The sequence below is a fragment of the Chlorocebus sabaeus genome, chromosome 24 (assembly GCF_047675955.1).
Source record: "Chlorocebus sabaeus isolate Y175 chromosome 24, mChlSab1.0.hap1, whole genome shotgun sequence".
In the NCBI taxonomy this organism is placed as follows: domain Eukaryota; kingdom Metazoa; phylum Chordata; class Mammalia; order Primates; family Cercopithecidae; genus Chlorocebus; species Chlorocebus sabaeus.
The window spans coordinates 83,007,330-83,022,878 of record NC_132927.1 but is presented as its reverse complement, the minus strand read 5'-3'; the positions used below and the strand labels follow the sequence as shown (position 1 = coordinate 83,022,878).

At 41.3% G+C, this 15,549-nt stretch overlaps 1 pseudogene and 1 gene segment (V, D, J or C); both read left to right on the top strand.

The window, feature by feature from the left end:
- The window catches only part of LOC103229827 (homer protein homolog 2-like), a 150,101-nt pseudogene that overhangs the window by 10,208 nt on the left and 124,344 nt on the right, over window positions 1-15,549 (top strand).
- Window positions 5,890-6,724, top strand: LOC119619252 (immunoglobulin heavy variable 4-59-like). The segment is given in 2 exon segments: window positions 5,890-5,999; window positions 6,083-6,724. Coding segments are annotated over 2 exon segments (576 nt in total).

The window sequence follows — 15,549 nt, the reverse complement described above, 5'->3', positions numbered from 1 at the left end:
CTGGGAGGTTTTGGGTCATGGGGAAAGATCCTTCAGGAATGCCTTGGGAACCACCCCATGGCACTTAGTGAATTCTCGCTGTCTTAGCTACTGTGAAATCTGATTGTTAAAAAGAGCCTGGCAACCTTCCTCCCCACTTACATCCCAGCTCTCACCATGTGACATAGCCTGCTCCCCCTTTGCCTTCCACCGTGATTGTAAAGCAGATCCTGGTGCCATGCTTCTCACACAGCCTTCAGAACTGTAAGCCAAATAAGCCTCTTTTCTTTGTAAATCACTTGGCCTCAGGTATTAATTTATAGGAATGCAAAAGGGACAAACACACCGTCCAAAGCATTATACAGATTCAACACTACTTTTATCAAATGACCAGTATATTTGATTACATATTTAGAAAACAATACTAAAATTCATACAGAATCAAAAGAAGAGTCTGAATAGCAAAACAATCCTAAGCAAAATGACCAAAGCTAGAAGCACCGCATTCACTGACCTCAAATTATACTACATGAATGTAATAAGAAGATAGCATGATACTGGTAGAAAAACATAGAGAGTCCAGAAAGAAAACAAAATTTCTAAAACCAACTGCTCTTTGAAAAAACTGACAAAAACATACACTGGAGAAACAACCCTCTATTCAATAAGTGGTGCCGAGAAAATTAGATGGCCTTATGTGGAAGAATAAACCGAGACTTCCATATCACCATGGACACAAATTAACTGAATATGGATTCAGTGTTTAAATGTATAAACTAAAACTATAAAAATACTTGAATAAAATCTAAAAACAGTCCTCTGGACATTGGTCTAAGCATATAAAATATGACTTGACTTCAAAAGCAAATGCAATAAAAACAGAAGCAGACAAACAGGATTTAATTGCACTAAAGGTCTGCACAGAAAACATGGTGACCAGACAACCCGCAAATGGTAAAAAATATTCGGAATCTATTCATCTTGCAAAGGGCTAATATATAAAATCTATAAGTAACTCAAATAAGTCAACTAAAAATTACAAATAACTTCATTAAAGAATAGACAAAACAGACATTTATCAAAAGAAGACACAGAAGTGGCCGACACAAATAAGAAAGCATACTCTGCATCACCAATCATCTGATAAATGTAAATTAGAAACAACATAATATGGCATCTTCCACCAGTCAGAATGGCTGTTATTACAAAGAAAAAACAGCAGGTGCTGGCAGAGAAGCATATGAAAAATAATGTTTTATACATGCTTGGTGAGAATGTAAATTAGTACAACCTCTATGAAAAACAATACAGAGATTTCTCAAAGAACTAAAATTAGTATTACCATTTGTCCCAGTAATCCCTCCCAGTGGGCATATTCCTCCCAAAAGCAAACTTTTATATCAGAAAATGTTGCCTGCTCTCCTGTGTTTATTGCAACACCATTTTCAATAGAAAAGTCAAGTAATCTGTCTAAGTGTCAATCAATGGATGATTAGATAAAATATGATATATGTAAATCATGGAATAGTATGCAGCCACAAAAAGTGAAATTGTGCCTTTCATAGCAACATGAATAGAGTTGAAGGACATTATCCTAAATAAAATAACTCAGAAAAAATATAAAATACATTTTCTCTCTTGAAATATAAACAATGCATACACATGTACATAGATAAAAGTAATAGACATTGGTGACTGCAAAAGAGGGCAAGGTGAGAGGAAAGTAAGGGTTAAAAGTTACCTAATGGCTTCAATGTTCACAAGGACTGCTGATATTTATATAAATATCCATTCAATTGTGAACATTTACCAAACTGGATGTTGTAATGAGAACCACTTTTACAATGGTGATTTCAAACTCTGAAAGATCTTGATGGTAAGCAGCTGAAGGTCAGGGAAGAGATCCTTTCTTACAGATAAGTGCAATTATTGGACAAACACACTCATTCCCAAATAACGCATTCATATATTAAAGTCTACACATTGTTCAAGTTGCCCCTGATTCATTCAAATGTGGGTTCAAAGTGAGGTGCGTGTCCTGGGGGAGCTTGTTCCCCAGTGGGGGAAGCTCTGTCAACACAGAGTTCAGGGATGTGTAGGGAACGCATGGCCTCTAACAGGATTATGGCTTGAACCCTCAGCTTCTACAATTGTGTCGTCCATGTGTCATCTATTTACTCTTTCTAATACTGGGTCAGGAATTGGGCTATTCAATACCATCCTTCATGAATATGCAAATCACCGAGGGGAATATAGATATCTGTGCCCTGAGAGCATCACCCAACAACCACACCCTCCTTGGGAGCATCCCCTAGTGCACAGCTCCTCCCCATGGACTGGACCTGGAGGATCCTCTTCTTGGTGGCAGCAGCAACAGGTCAGGGGCTCCCCAGTCCCCGGGCTGAGGAGGAAACCAGGCCACTCATGTGAGACTTCACCCACTCCTGTCTCCTCTCCACAGGTGCCCGCTCCCGGTGCAGCTGGTGCAGTCTGGGCCTGAGGTGAAGAAGCCTGGGGCCTCGGTGAAGGTCTTCTTTGAGGTTTCTGGTTACGGCTTCACCACCTATGGTATGAACTGGGTATGACAGGCCCCTGGACAGGGGCTTGAGTGAATGGGATGGATCATCACCTACTCTGGGAACCCAACATATGCCCAGGGCTTCATAGGACGGTTTGTCTTCTCCATGGACACCTCTGTCAGTACCACATATCTGCAGATCAGCAGCCTAAAGGGTGAGGACACGGCCGTGCATTACTATATGAGAGATACAGTGTGGAAATCCACATCCTGAGAGAGTCAGGAGCCCTGAGGGAGGAGGCAGCTGTGCTGAGCTGAGGCAGTGGTGCAGCAGTTTCTTTAATTTCCATCTTATCTCATTTTGCGTCAACTTCCACTTTTATATTAGCTAAGAGCGTGGGGTAGATGGGTGCTCCTAAGAGATTCTTAACTTGCCATTTTGATGGGCTTTCCAGAAGATGTCAGAAGCCAGTTTGTTTGCAAAGCATCCCAAAGCCATGCCCTGTTCCAGACACGTGTGTGCCCATTTCCTGGTCTTTGATTAATTGACAAGCTCTCATCAGAGCACCTGGGCTAATTTCACATCAGGTAGAGGAATGTGTTCTAAAGGAAAGCTAAAGTTGTAATGCAATTCCTGCTCAATAACCTTCAGCTTCATTGTTTTTGTGTGATCCATCAACGAATTACGTTAGATCAAGGTTCTCAAAGGGAATTTCTAATAAATATAAGGGAGGTACAGAAGTTCCCTAATTAAAATAATGCAATTGTGAACACAACCTCAGTATTCAACCATGTCTTCACCCTTCACACCCTCCACCACAAAGGAATTTTCATCTCTCCTGGAAGTTGGGTTCATTTTGAAATTAGTTATTTTTTTCATTTTAATATCTCAAGATTATCATATGTGACTATTTTATCAGAAAGTGAGTTATGGGATCTTGAACTAAACAACTGAAAACAAATTCACAACTAATTAAACAAGATGCCAGAATGTGATTGGCTCCAGGCTTTGTAATTCAACAGTTTATTACCCAGACTTGAAATTTACATGTCTTCTTGTTACCTTCATGGCACAGTGAACTCCCATTATGTAAGAAATGGTGACTGCATTTCCAAGGGTCATGCACAGTTATGAAAATAGACTGGGTAAGGTGAGGAGTTGATTGTTTAAATTCCCCTCTGAAAAAGTAGCATCAACTCAACAAATCACTGCTCTTCCCTCTGTGATTAGAGCTATGTCTCAGGCCACATGGACCTAAATCCCTGATGGAGATAACATGACTACATAAATTGGGCTGATCATTTTTATGCTATACAATTAATAGATGACACTGCACTCCAGCCTGGGAAACCAAAGAACCCTTCATCTGTAAAATATAAAAAAGAGAAAATTAATAGGTACTGACTTTGACATTTTGGATAACAATATTTTCACAATCCAAATTTAATTACACAAATATGCTACCTACATCTTCACTGAAAAGTTCCCAGTCATGACGAGTTCCATCAATACTCCACGTGTTCAAATCTGGACATCAAGAGAGTCTGGAGAATAAAACACAATGAGGGCAGTGAAACGTGTGTGTATTCAGCACCTCTTCATTCAGGAGGACTCCGTACACCCTGGAACAGTCTGCTTTTCTGAATGGCTCACGAGGACTCCAGCTCACTCAGAGCTCAGACAGAAACCTCCCTTCACGGTGGGAACTGGGCTGCAGGGGGCACTCGGTACCCACAGAGGTGAAAATGAGCTGTCAGTTGGAACTTCCCTGCCACCTCCACATGGAATTTATTGTTTCATTTCATTAACACTCTTTCCATAATGGTTCCTTTCTTTTGGCCTGTTCATTACTGATATTTTTCAAAGGAATCTCACTTGAATCTTTGCTCTTTTGTATTTTGTCTCCAGGACAAGGTTGGGAAGTGTTACCTCCAGCATCATAACATGATCTAGTGACCTGACACATTTGTGGCAAAGAATACCTACCAATTCAGAAGCTCTTTGGTTTTCTTTCCATGAAATAGAATTATTTCTTCTGTTCTGTGTATGAGCGTATCCTAGCAATCCTGTACACACCCCCATAGATGTCTACAAGCCTATGAATTATTCTCTGTAAATAAAAATTTATCTCAATTTCCCTCAGTGTTCATAATTCTCCTGAAGGTGAGGAAGGTCTTTCTGGATCTGTTTAAACAAAATGTCCAGAGACTACCTGGTAGGTAAGGGGTTCACGTGGCTCTGGATGTTGGCTCTGTGTCTTTCCCTCTGTTGTCCCACAGGTCAGCTCACTTGTTCAGTCTTAACAAGAGAGCCCAGGTTTGTCCTGATGTTGAAACACACCCAACTTCTGATGACTCTCCTGTTACCCACATCCATGGAGATAGATTATTTATTATATAATTCAACAAACTAACATCAAATGCCCAAGATGTAATACTACAAACTCTAAGGTATGTTCATGCAATTCAATGAAGGAGAAAGTCTTTCAGACACAGGTGCACCTGATATGATAAATATGTGGGTGAGGACTCTGGGCTTGAGTGTCATTGTCCAGCCATGTTTCAGAAGTGTGACCTGTCAGGGAAGAACCAGAGTTCCTTGTGCTCTCAGAGGGGAGGGCTCACAGAGGTCCTCTCTTGTTCCCAGGAAAGGCAATTGCACTAATCTTGATGATGAGATTACGCTCCTGTGCTGACCTATTATAGTTTTTGACTGAAATTGTCACTGTGATCCCCAATCACATCTATTCACACAGAAGTGTATAAAGGTCAGGCCACATTCTCAGCATCTCACATTGAGACGGTTGGAGATACGTCCCACTGCCTTCTCCTGAGACTGCAGACAGAATCCCAAACTTCAAACGGTCACAAAATGGAAGGCCTCAGATTTTTTTTTTTTTAAATGACGCACTCTCTGGGACAGATATATTCCCTCTAACCATGATGGATATTCTGAATTACAATAAACATTGCATGGATGTAGGTTTATATAAATTCACTGTGATGGATATATTTAGCTGCTGCCCTAAAGTTTTGAATGGAGATTTGACAATTTAGATAACCTGGATGTTTGGTTGGTTTCATGTAAATCTTCACGGGTAGAACAGCATTGAACATATTCCAAAATCCGTCCTTGATCCATGATCACACTCATCTCCCAGACCAGCTCCTTGAGCACATCTCCCTACCTGGAAGAAGAGGATGCTGGGCTTGGTGAGGGGAGGCCCCAGGAAGAGAACTGAGTTCTCAGAGGGCACAGCCAGCATCCTCCTCTCAGGGTGAGCCCCAAAGACTGGGGCCTCCCTCATCCCTTTTCACCTCTCCATACAAAGGCACCACCCACATGCAAATCCGCACTTAGGCACCCACAGGAAACCACCACACATTTCCTTAAATTCAGGGTCCAGCTCACATGGGAAATGCTCTCTGAGAGTCACAGACCTCCTGTGCAAGAACATGAAGCACCTGTGGTTCTTCCTCCTCCTGGTGGCAGCTCCCAGATGTGAGTGTCTCGGGGATGCAGATACGACGATATGGGAGGCTGTCTCTGATCCCAGGGCTCACTGTGGGTCTCTCTGTTCACAGGGGTCCTGTCCCAGGTGCAGCTGCAGGAGTCGGGCCCAGGAGTGGTGAAGCCTTCGGAGACCCTGTCCCTCACCTGCGCTGTCTCTGGTGGCTCTATCAGCAGTTACTGGTGGGGCTGGATCCGCCAGGCCCCAGGGAAGGGGCTGGAGTGGATTGGGTATATCCATGGTAGTGGTGGGAGCACCTACTACAACCCCTCCCTCAAGAGTCGAGTCACCATTTCAACAGACACGTCCAAGAACCAGTTCTCCCTGAAGCTGAGCTCTGTGACCGCCGCGGACACGGCCGTGTATTACTGTGCGAGAGACACAGTGAGGGGAGGTGAGTGTGAGCCCAGACACAAACCTCCCTGCAGGGAGGCGGAGGGGGCGGGCGCAGGTGCCGCTCAGGACCAGCAGGGGGCGCGCGGGGCCCACAGAGCAGGAGGCCGGGTCAGGAGCAGGTGCAGGGAGGGCGGGGCTTCCTCATCTGCTCAGTGCTCTCCCTCCTCACCAGCACCTCGGCTGTCCCCAGGGCTCCTCTTTCTTTGATATCTGTGGTTCTGCTTCCTCACATTCTTCTGCCAGAAAAGAAAGGAGGAAGGCACATTTTCCTCTTACAATTAAAGTTTCACCGATTATTAGGAACTTTCCTACAAGTTCCTGCATGGCCCATTATTCCTTAGTGATTAAAAAAATATCTATTCTAATGCTTCTCACCATCTGTTGATTTGTGTCATCAATTGAATTGTGCCCTCTTTGAAATTCATATGTTGAAGCCTTAAATTCAAAGGATTTCTATTTGAATTTTAATGAAATGATTAAGGTTAAATGTGGTCATAAGTGTAAGACCCTAATGCAACAGACGTGTTGTATTTATAAGAAGAGGAAGGTACATGAGAGACCTCTCACTTTTCACGTGCACGCAGAGAAGAGGCCATGTGGAGACGCAGTGTATTAGAAAGTACCCCAGTGCATGCCAGGAAGAAGCCGCACCAAGAACCAACCCTGCCAGCAGCTTGATCTTCAACATTCAGACTTCAGAATTGTAAGAAAATCAATATTTGTTGTTTAAGCCATCCACTCCGAGTTGTCTTCTTATGAAGACCCAGACAGACTAATACCATATAACTCATAGCTCTGTTAGCGCTGTCCCCTGGATGGAGAATCAGCCCACTGAGGCTGGGCACATCTCTCAGATTTCTACATAAAGTAGGCAAAAAACAGTAGCTGTGGTATAAAAACTTGTCATGTCCCTGTTGTCCAATTTCTGGGCAAAGTGTTTTAATGAAGCCCCTGGGGCTTTGTCACAAAAGTTGTCTTTCATCTTTTCTGATGACCTAACTAATGGACAATGGGTAACAGCTGGAGGGAGACGGACCACTGACCATCTTCTGCTGTCTCCTTAGCATGCCACAGAAAACGACACCAACATTACTCTATGTCTTCAACTTTCCAAATTTGCACTGAATCTATTGCTAAATGAGGAGCTACATGAGGTCTGAGTTTTGTTCCCTTCTTCCCTGTCATCCTCAATTACCAAGGGCAGAAGAGACTTACAATGAAATTTGGCTGTCAATGCCCCCAACACCACATCACTTTTTAAGGTCCAGGAACTTTATTTGGGGGATAGTGAAATACACTTTTAAATGGAAAGCCCTAAAGCACATACAACAGCTTAAGGAATAGCCACTGTACACCTGAAGGCGGATGAGGCAGATGGTAGGGTCCCTTCCTCCAAGATGTTCCTGGGTGTGTGATGGTTGGATGCCTCATGCATATGGAAATAAGGACTGGACTGAAGTAGAAACAAGGGCCATATCCCATAGGAAAACAAGAAAAGAACAGATGGGCATCCGTGAAGACAGTTAATTAAATTTCTTGGGCATAAGATGAAATTTTTTTCCAAACTTTTCAGTGTTCTTAGCTAAATATGAATCTTTTCAATGAACTGAGAATTAAAAGGAGAACGGAGTTAGAAGTTGAGAGAGAAAAAATGTCCTGAGAGAGCAGAAAGAAAATTCACACAAAACTTCATATGGCAGAGGCCAGAATGGAGCTGATGCAACTATGCATTATTCTGCAGACCTAGTTGAGATTGGTTAGTTGTCTGGAAACACTGCGCAGGTTAGTTGTCTGGAAACACTGTGCTATTCCACAAAGCCTGTGCGTGGTAAGGTATTCCCTGTAGGTTTGTGTAAGTTCACCCTATGATGCTTGCACAATGATGACATTGACTAGAAACACATTTCTCAGAAGTAATCTCTATCACTAAACCATACACTATCGAATATAATTCCTCTCCATTCTGAACTGAAAACCTGCTGCTGAGAAATCTGCTAAATCTGCTCTTTTTCCTTCTGTTTTCAAAAACATTTCCTTTTAACAATGTGGTTTTAAACATCTCTGATTTTTCTCATTTGGTTTACCTAATTTAAAACTTATAGAGCTTCTTGGATGTAGATGAATATTGGCTTTTCCAGATTTAGAAAGTTTCTATGCTATTACTTCTTTGAATATTCTTTCCACCTCTCTCTCTCTCTCTCTCTCTCTGTCTCTCTCTCTCTCTCTCTAACAAACACACACACACACACACACACACACACACACACACCCTGTTCCTTCACTACCCTTTTTGTCCTATCTTTGCATAACTCCTCAATGTATAATTTAGTTTTCAGTGTGCTTCCTGACTCATAAGTCTTTAACTCTTTTTTATTTCTTTCCTTTACATTTTTCTTCTCTGTCTCAACTATTTCAAACGATCTTTCTTTGAGTTTACTGTTTCTTCTATTACTTGATCTAGTCTGGTCTAAAATAATCTATTAAATTTTTTGACTGACTTACTGTGTTCTTCAGCATCAATAGTTTTGTTTAGTCATCTTCTAAATGTTTTGTGTCTATTAAAATCCTCACACTGTTCTTGCATGCTGCCACTAGCTCATTGAATGTGTTTCTAACATTTACTTTAAATTTTCTGCCAGGTAATCCGTATGCCTCCTTTTCATTGATGTTGGTTTCTGGACCTTTATGTTGTTCTTCTGTATGGACTATGTTCCCCTGCTTCCTCATTTTTCTTGACTGTCTTTGTTGCTATCTGTTCATTACAACAAATGCCATCATACACTCTTCCAAGACTAGGCTCATAGAGATCACCCTCACCAATCAGCCCAGAGACAGTGATTTTGGGGTCTCTGAAACCTTCATAGTATTTACACTTCTGACTGTTCTTAGAGGTCCCAGGTTTTAGAGGATGATAGACTGTGCCAGGACTCACAGGTAGGGGAGGTGGAAATTAGTTACTCAGGCAGCCCCTTGAAAAGTTGGACCACTGGACAAAGTTTTATTATTGAGGTATGATTCATCAAAATAATGTTAGTTCAAGCTTCTCTCAATCAGTCATTAAACCTTGAAATTTTATAATTTCTTACTTGGATCTGGGGTTTATTCTTTGAATATTTAGCTAAAATCACAAACTAATTTCAAGCTGCCTATTTGGCAAAATGCTCTGCTTCAGAATTTCCATTTTCCGTGTTGTCTCTTTTTGCATTAAATCTAAGTCTGTATTAGTCATGTATCTAGAATGCAGAAAAATGTCTAATAGTTCTTAATTTATTTAATTTGATGTGGTTTCCAGAAGATGTGAAAAACTCCTTTATTTATAAAATACCTGATTCCCCATTGGTCAATCATTTCCTCTTTAATTTGCCTCTCTTCTCACATGATCTGTAATAAGCAAGGAGAAACGAAGACATGCCATCAAGAGTTTGCTTAGATCTCCCCTCAGCTGAATTTCTAAGTGTCAACTACTAATTCTTATTTCATCCATTCTAACATAATTAAGATAAATTCTATAGCAAGGTGCACATACTTTCCCGTTTGAATACGATGTTCATGACAGAAACAAAGCAGGTGTGCTCTCTGCAATGTGGTCACCTGAGGTCTGAGATGAGGGGTCACACAGGTATTTTTATAATATTTAAGGGTTTGGACAACAACAGTGATAACAATGCTGAACAACACTGGGTCCTAACTGAAAGGTTACAGATAAAGTTACTGCTGCTATTTTATATTAATACCTTATTAGAATGAAGCTCAGAGGAAGAGGCCACATCCTAGGTTACACAGTGAGGAGGAATGGAGCTGTGCTCTGCCCTCCACACTACGCACAAGATCCCAGACGCGAGCCGAGGTTCCACTGACCTGTGGCATCTACAGGGCAGTTCTCAGGGGATGATGTTAGGGCACCTGTTTCCTGGGGCAGGACGCTTCCTTCTCTCAATGTGCACTTGCTCCTTCTGCAGGCTCTAAAGTGAGCACTTGTATTGCCATGATTTATACATGTTCTTTCCCCAATATGGAAAAATATTTATAAAATTTTCAGTGTATTTTCTCTGATGCACACTGCATTAGCAGAAAGGAATAAATCACGTTTCTTATACTCCCATAAAGTCAAAGATTCCTGAAGGCAGAGTTGATGTGATGTACTCATAGGTGGATCTCTGCCCTTCAGCGGTGGCCTTGGTCTTCAAGCTTCAGCAATTCTGGGAAGCCAAGGACACCTCCATCTCCTGCTCCCTGCTCTGCAGCTCACCTGAGAACAGCTTTCTCATTGGAATGTCTTGTGTTTAAGGAATAAGAGTCACTATTTCAGGTTTGGGTACCTGAGTGCACCTACTAGATCCAGCCCAGGATTGGAGACACTTTCCAGAACACAACTTCACCTGAGACATGACCAGTCACGCTGTTTTACTTGCACAATTTCAGCTTCCTCACAAGAAAATTAAAATTGCTGAGACTTTTTCATAAGCATTGTGCCATGTCCTTTTTCTGTTTTCCTGCCTGTTCATTTATGTGAGACCAGGTGCCCCATCTATGTAATCAGGTTAGAATCCTGCCTCGAGTAACACATGAAGAGGACCTTTGGTTGTACTTTCGGGCTTTGCTCCAAAATATAAAGATTACAACAGTCATCACCTCATTCTTACGTCAAGAGGCATCTGCACAATCTGATCTTCAATACCTTTTAGAATCCATCAGATGAATGAAGTTCCATTTTTTTAATGACCACTCCAAAAACTGGACAGTTGGGCATGTCCAGAATGGCAGTTGACACGTGCTTAACTGGAACCGAAGCCGCAGAAGCCACAGGCTGTTGAAGGCACTTGCATGGTAAGCACTATAGAGGCCTGCAAGACAGATGTGGACTAGGGTGAAATGACAGTTCCAGAGGGCCACACAATCCTCAGCCTTCTGGAATTTTCCTCCAGAAATCTCCAGAATCTAAAAAATACAATCCAAATACATCTCCTATGGGTCAGAACTGGGGAAGTTTAATTACTGAAACACACACCAGGAGCCTTCTCCAAAAGAACCTACAGGGAAGAACTTTTTCAGATCCTTATGCTCTGTGAGGGGAAGACAAATCTGCCCATTCCAGATCCCTCCCCCATTCCTCCATGATTATACGAATGAGTAATGTTAGCCAATAGGGTAAGATGTAAGCAAATAGTCCAGGGAAAATGAAACCACAAAAAGGAGTAACTTCCCTGTGTCCTGGCATTACAATACATTCTAAGCACGTTTTCTATATTACCTTTTTCAGACATAGAATCAGTCATTTTTCTAAAGACTGCTTGTTTCTGATATTAAAGAATAGTATTAAAATAAAAAATTGTGATACTGGGTATGTGTGTTGTTAGTGTGGTGTAAGTACTTCTAGGATCTCTCAGCCAACTGACCCAGTAAATAGGCATGTTTATATGAACCCATATTTGTGGACACATCGAAACTTTTATGCATCTAATCTTCTGTAACTTTATTGCATTAAAAATGAGAACACACTGGTGTCTCCACCCAACTATGCTACCACATGGACCTTTCTAGCCCTCCTTTATTGACTGTCCATAAACACCCACTGCAAAGTGAGGATCCCCATCCCACCATATGCCATTTGATTACTTAGCTGTACAATTTCAGGACACATGCACAGCAGTATCAGAAATGTAAAGCTGTATCCTTGTGGGAAACATGTTTATCTACTAGAATAGAGTGTTTATGTGCAATTTCTTTACACTTAAACTCATAGAATTTCCTCATTTTCAACGTTCTTTAGGTCAGCAACTTCATTTCCCACGTTCTTCAGGGAAGTTATTTCAATGACACTGTATAATTTGATTTATTTGAAATTCTGTAAGAGGCAAAACTGTAGTCAAGGAAACGTATAGAGGATATTCCAGGAATTTAGAGAGTGGGTATAAAATAAGTTTGAAAGGCACTGTTTAACAACACTGAAACTATCTTTACTGATATGCAATGGTTGAGACACGACACAATTTGTCTAAGCACACAATTTTGTGATGGAAAATATAAATCTAAATAAATACAATTTAAAAAGTTCATTAACCCCAGGATCAAATACACCTTGTATAAAATTATTTAATAACTTTTTTGGTGAGTGTAGGGATATCATAAGATGCATGCAACAGAGATTGAAGTAATTTTCCACATTTGCATATACCATGTTTCCATTCACTAAAGACATTTTATTTAAAAAATCAATTATCTACTTGACCCAGGTTTTTTCTTCCCGGCAAGAAAATAACCCACAGGATTATTTTCTTTCATTGGTTGAGAAAGATTTTCCCAAACTTCAGCTCAGTTCAGGCATGCACTGTCCCTGAATGGGCATTTACTCTCAGATTTGTACATACACCTGTCAACACGTGGGCTCTTCTGTCATATAAACACACCTTTCCTCATGTGGATTCTTCCCTCAAACACACATGTCCCCACGTGGACTCTTTCCTCAGACCACCACATATGTCCTTACATTTACTCTTTGCTCAGAAAACAGACATTTCCTCATGTGGACTCTTGTCTCAGACAAGCAAACATGTCTCCATGAGAACCCTTCACTCAGATAAGTACACACATTTCCACATTGACTGTTTCCTGACACAAGCACATATATCCAATGTTGAACTGTCTTGTGGAAAAGATGATGGCAATTATAAACCCCAGCCCTGAGAAGGTGTAGATCTGCATTTTTTTCGTTGTAACTTAACTTTGCCTCATTGTCAGGAACAGTGGTTTGCAGCTCTAAATGCACTGATTACAGACAGATGTCCATTTTCTTTGGAAATGCATATATTGTGTTCTTACTGGACATATTTGTCGAAATTGTTTGCTACTATGAAGATACCTGAACAGTGTCCACATTAGAGAAGAAGAAAGAGTAATAGGCAGATTAACCCTGTGCATCCAGACCCAGGAATCCTTTGTCTTTGCCCTCCGTGAAATGTAGAAGCAGAGGATGGATGAGCAATGCTGAGTGGTGCACCCATGACCACAAAAAGAAAGACACGGAAATGTGTCCCCTCCCCTCCTTATGAGAGACAGCTTATCCCCTGTTCCTTCAGGCCCTGGTGAGGAGCCACCCCATGTCTGTGCCCGTCCTCAGTGTCTGCACCGTGGGGTCTGCACTGATCTGGGCTTCCCTCCTCATCACCCTCAGTATCAGGGGCCCTTGTGAATCAGGTCCAGCTGCGGCTGCTCTACATGGGGCTGTTCTCAGTCTGTTCCATCTGTGTTTGCAGAATTCCTGTTTGAAGTTCATTGGTGGAGTCTGAGGGGGGAAAATTGTACAGCCCAGTGGTTCACTAAGCCCCTCCTGCAAAGCCTCTGGATTCACCTTCACTGATTGCAGCATAATTGTGGTTCATCAACCTCCAGGACTGGGGCTGTTGTGAGCAGCAACAGGGAGAAATTCAAGAGGAAGTTCCCAGTGGTGCCCTCCATGACGACAAAGGAGCGTCTCCATCCCCAGGGTGCCCTTACGTGCATGGCATGGTCTCACTGACGTCTTTACTTCCTTACTCACGTTTGTTCTGTAAATCCCAATGAATGGGGCATTCTTCGTCTATTACATATTTGTTACGTCTTGTTTGGCATCTTTTTACAAAACTGGTCACTTTATCTTATGTAATATCCCTGTTAAGTCCTGAAAGTCCTTTTTGATGTCTACTTTGTCTGAAACTTACACAGCTACTATAACTTTCTTTTGGTTCATATTTTCATCATCCATCATTTACCATCTTTATCTTTTCTATTTGTGGATATGTATAGTAACTTCCTTGTACATTGCTAATAGTTGGGCCGTGCTTTTTTAAATCAACTACAATAAATTCTATTTTAAAGTTAATATTATTTTTCTGTTATTTTGTGTTTAAATTAGCATTTCATAACAATATTTATTTCTCTATTAAAATATTACCTAATTCATGTTTTATTAATTTTATATTGGCTGCCATAAGGTTTACAATAAGAATTGTATGGAATTAGATTCTAATGCAGATACTGTGATGGCGTTGATCTGAAGTACAGAGATAAAGTAACTGCGTGCTTTGAGTTTCTCCTTCTCACCACTCCTTCTTGTTTACTTTGTTTGCACTTACATATAAAATATAATATATATTTTTATCGCTTTATATAGTTATATGTTATAGCAATTACAGAGATAATAACTGCACTTCATCTTGATTTTCCCTTTTTTTACAATCTTAATTTCTTTGTATAGATCTATGTTTTGAGTGCATATCACGTGGCTACTCGCAGAGAAACTTTGCTAACATGTGCCCTGAAACATGAATCTGCTGACAAATTGTCTCAGGATTTTTTTTTAATGACATAATTTTGTTTGCTTTCACATTTTTATAAAAATGAAATGTATGTATAATTTCAGTTTACATTTCGCTTGTTATTTATTTTCTTGCATTTATTTTTTTCTTCTAGGAGATGATCACATATTACATTCTGTTGGGCTTTTATTAACCATGTGTCTATGAGCCTACTCAGGGTTGGATTTCAAGTGTATGGTTGCAACGGCTATCACAGTTGAAGTCAGCTTCTCCTGTTCACAAGAGCTTCAAGTTCCTCCAGTGATACCTGCTTCTGTGTCCCTGTTTGGCTTTGGGTTTTCACATTTCATTCCCCCCAGAGAACCTCTTTCAGCCGTGGCAGGTGCATCCTGCTGACACTTTTACTTGGTGATTGTTTGTGTGGTGAAGGGGCTTGGATACAGGGGCACATTCTCCAACCTTCTGACTAAGCCTTCTTCTTAGCTATGGGTGGTGTGACTGGCTCTGAAGCATGGCCTTCCAAGTGTTTCTGTTCTTTCCCTTCCCCAGTGTCAGAGTGTCTCTTCCCAGCCACAGTGGATTTTCATCAGTGTCCTCAGCTTCTGACCCACTGTCCTTACCCCACAGATTCAGGATTTCATTCCTCAGGAAAGAGATGGGAGGTGTTTCTGGGTAGAGTTTCCTTGGTGTCCTCTGTCTACTTGTGTTCTAGTTGATTCTACCAGTGCCTGAAGGACACAAGATTTAATAACTGTCCCCCACATATAGTGAAGGGGGATTCAGCATTGAACAGAGCTGCTGTTCTTCCTCCCCGGTCCACAGCACAGGACAGCAGGGGGGTGAGTTGTCT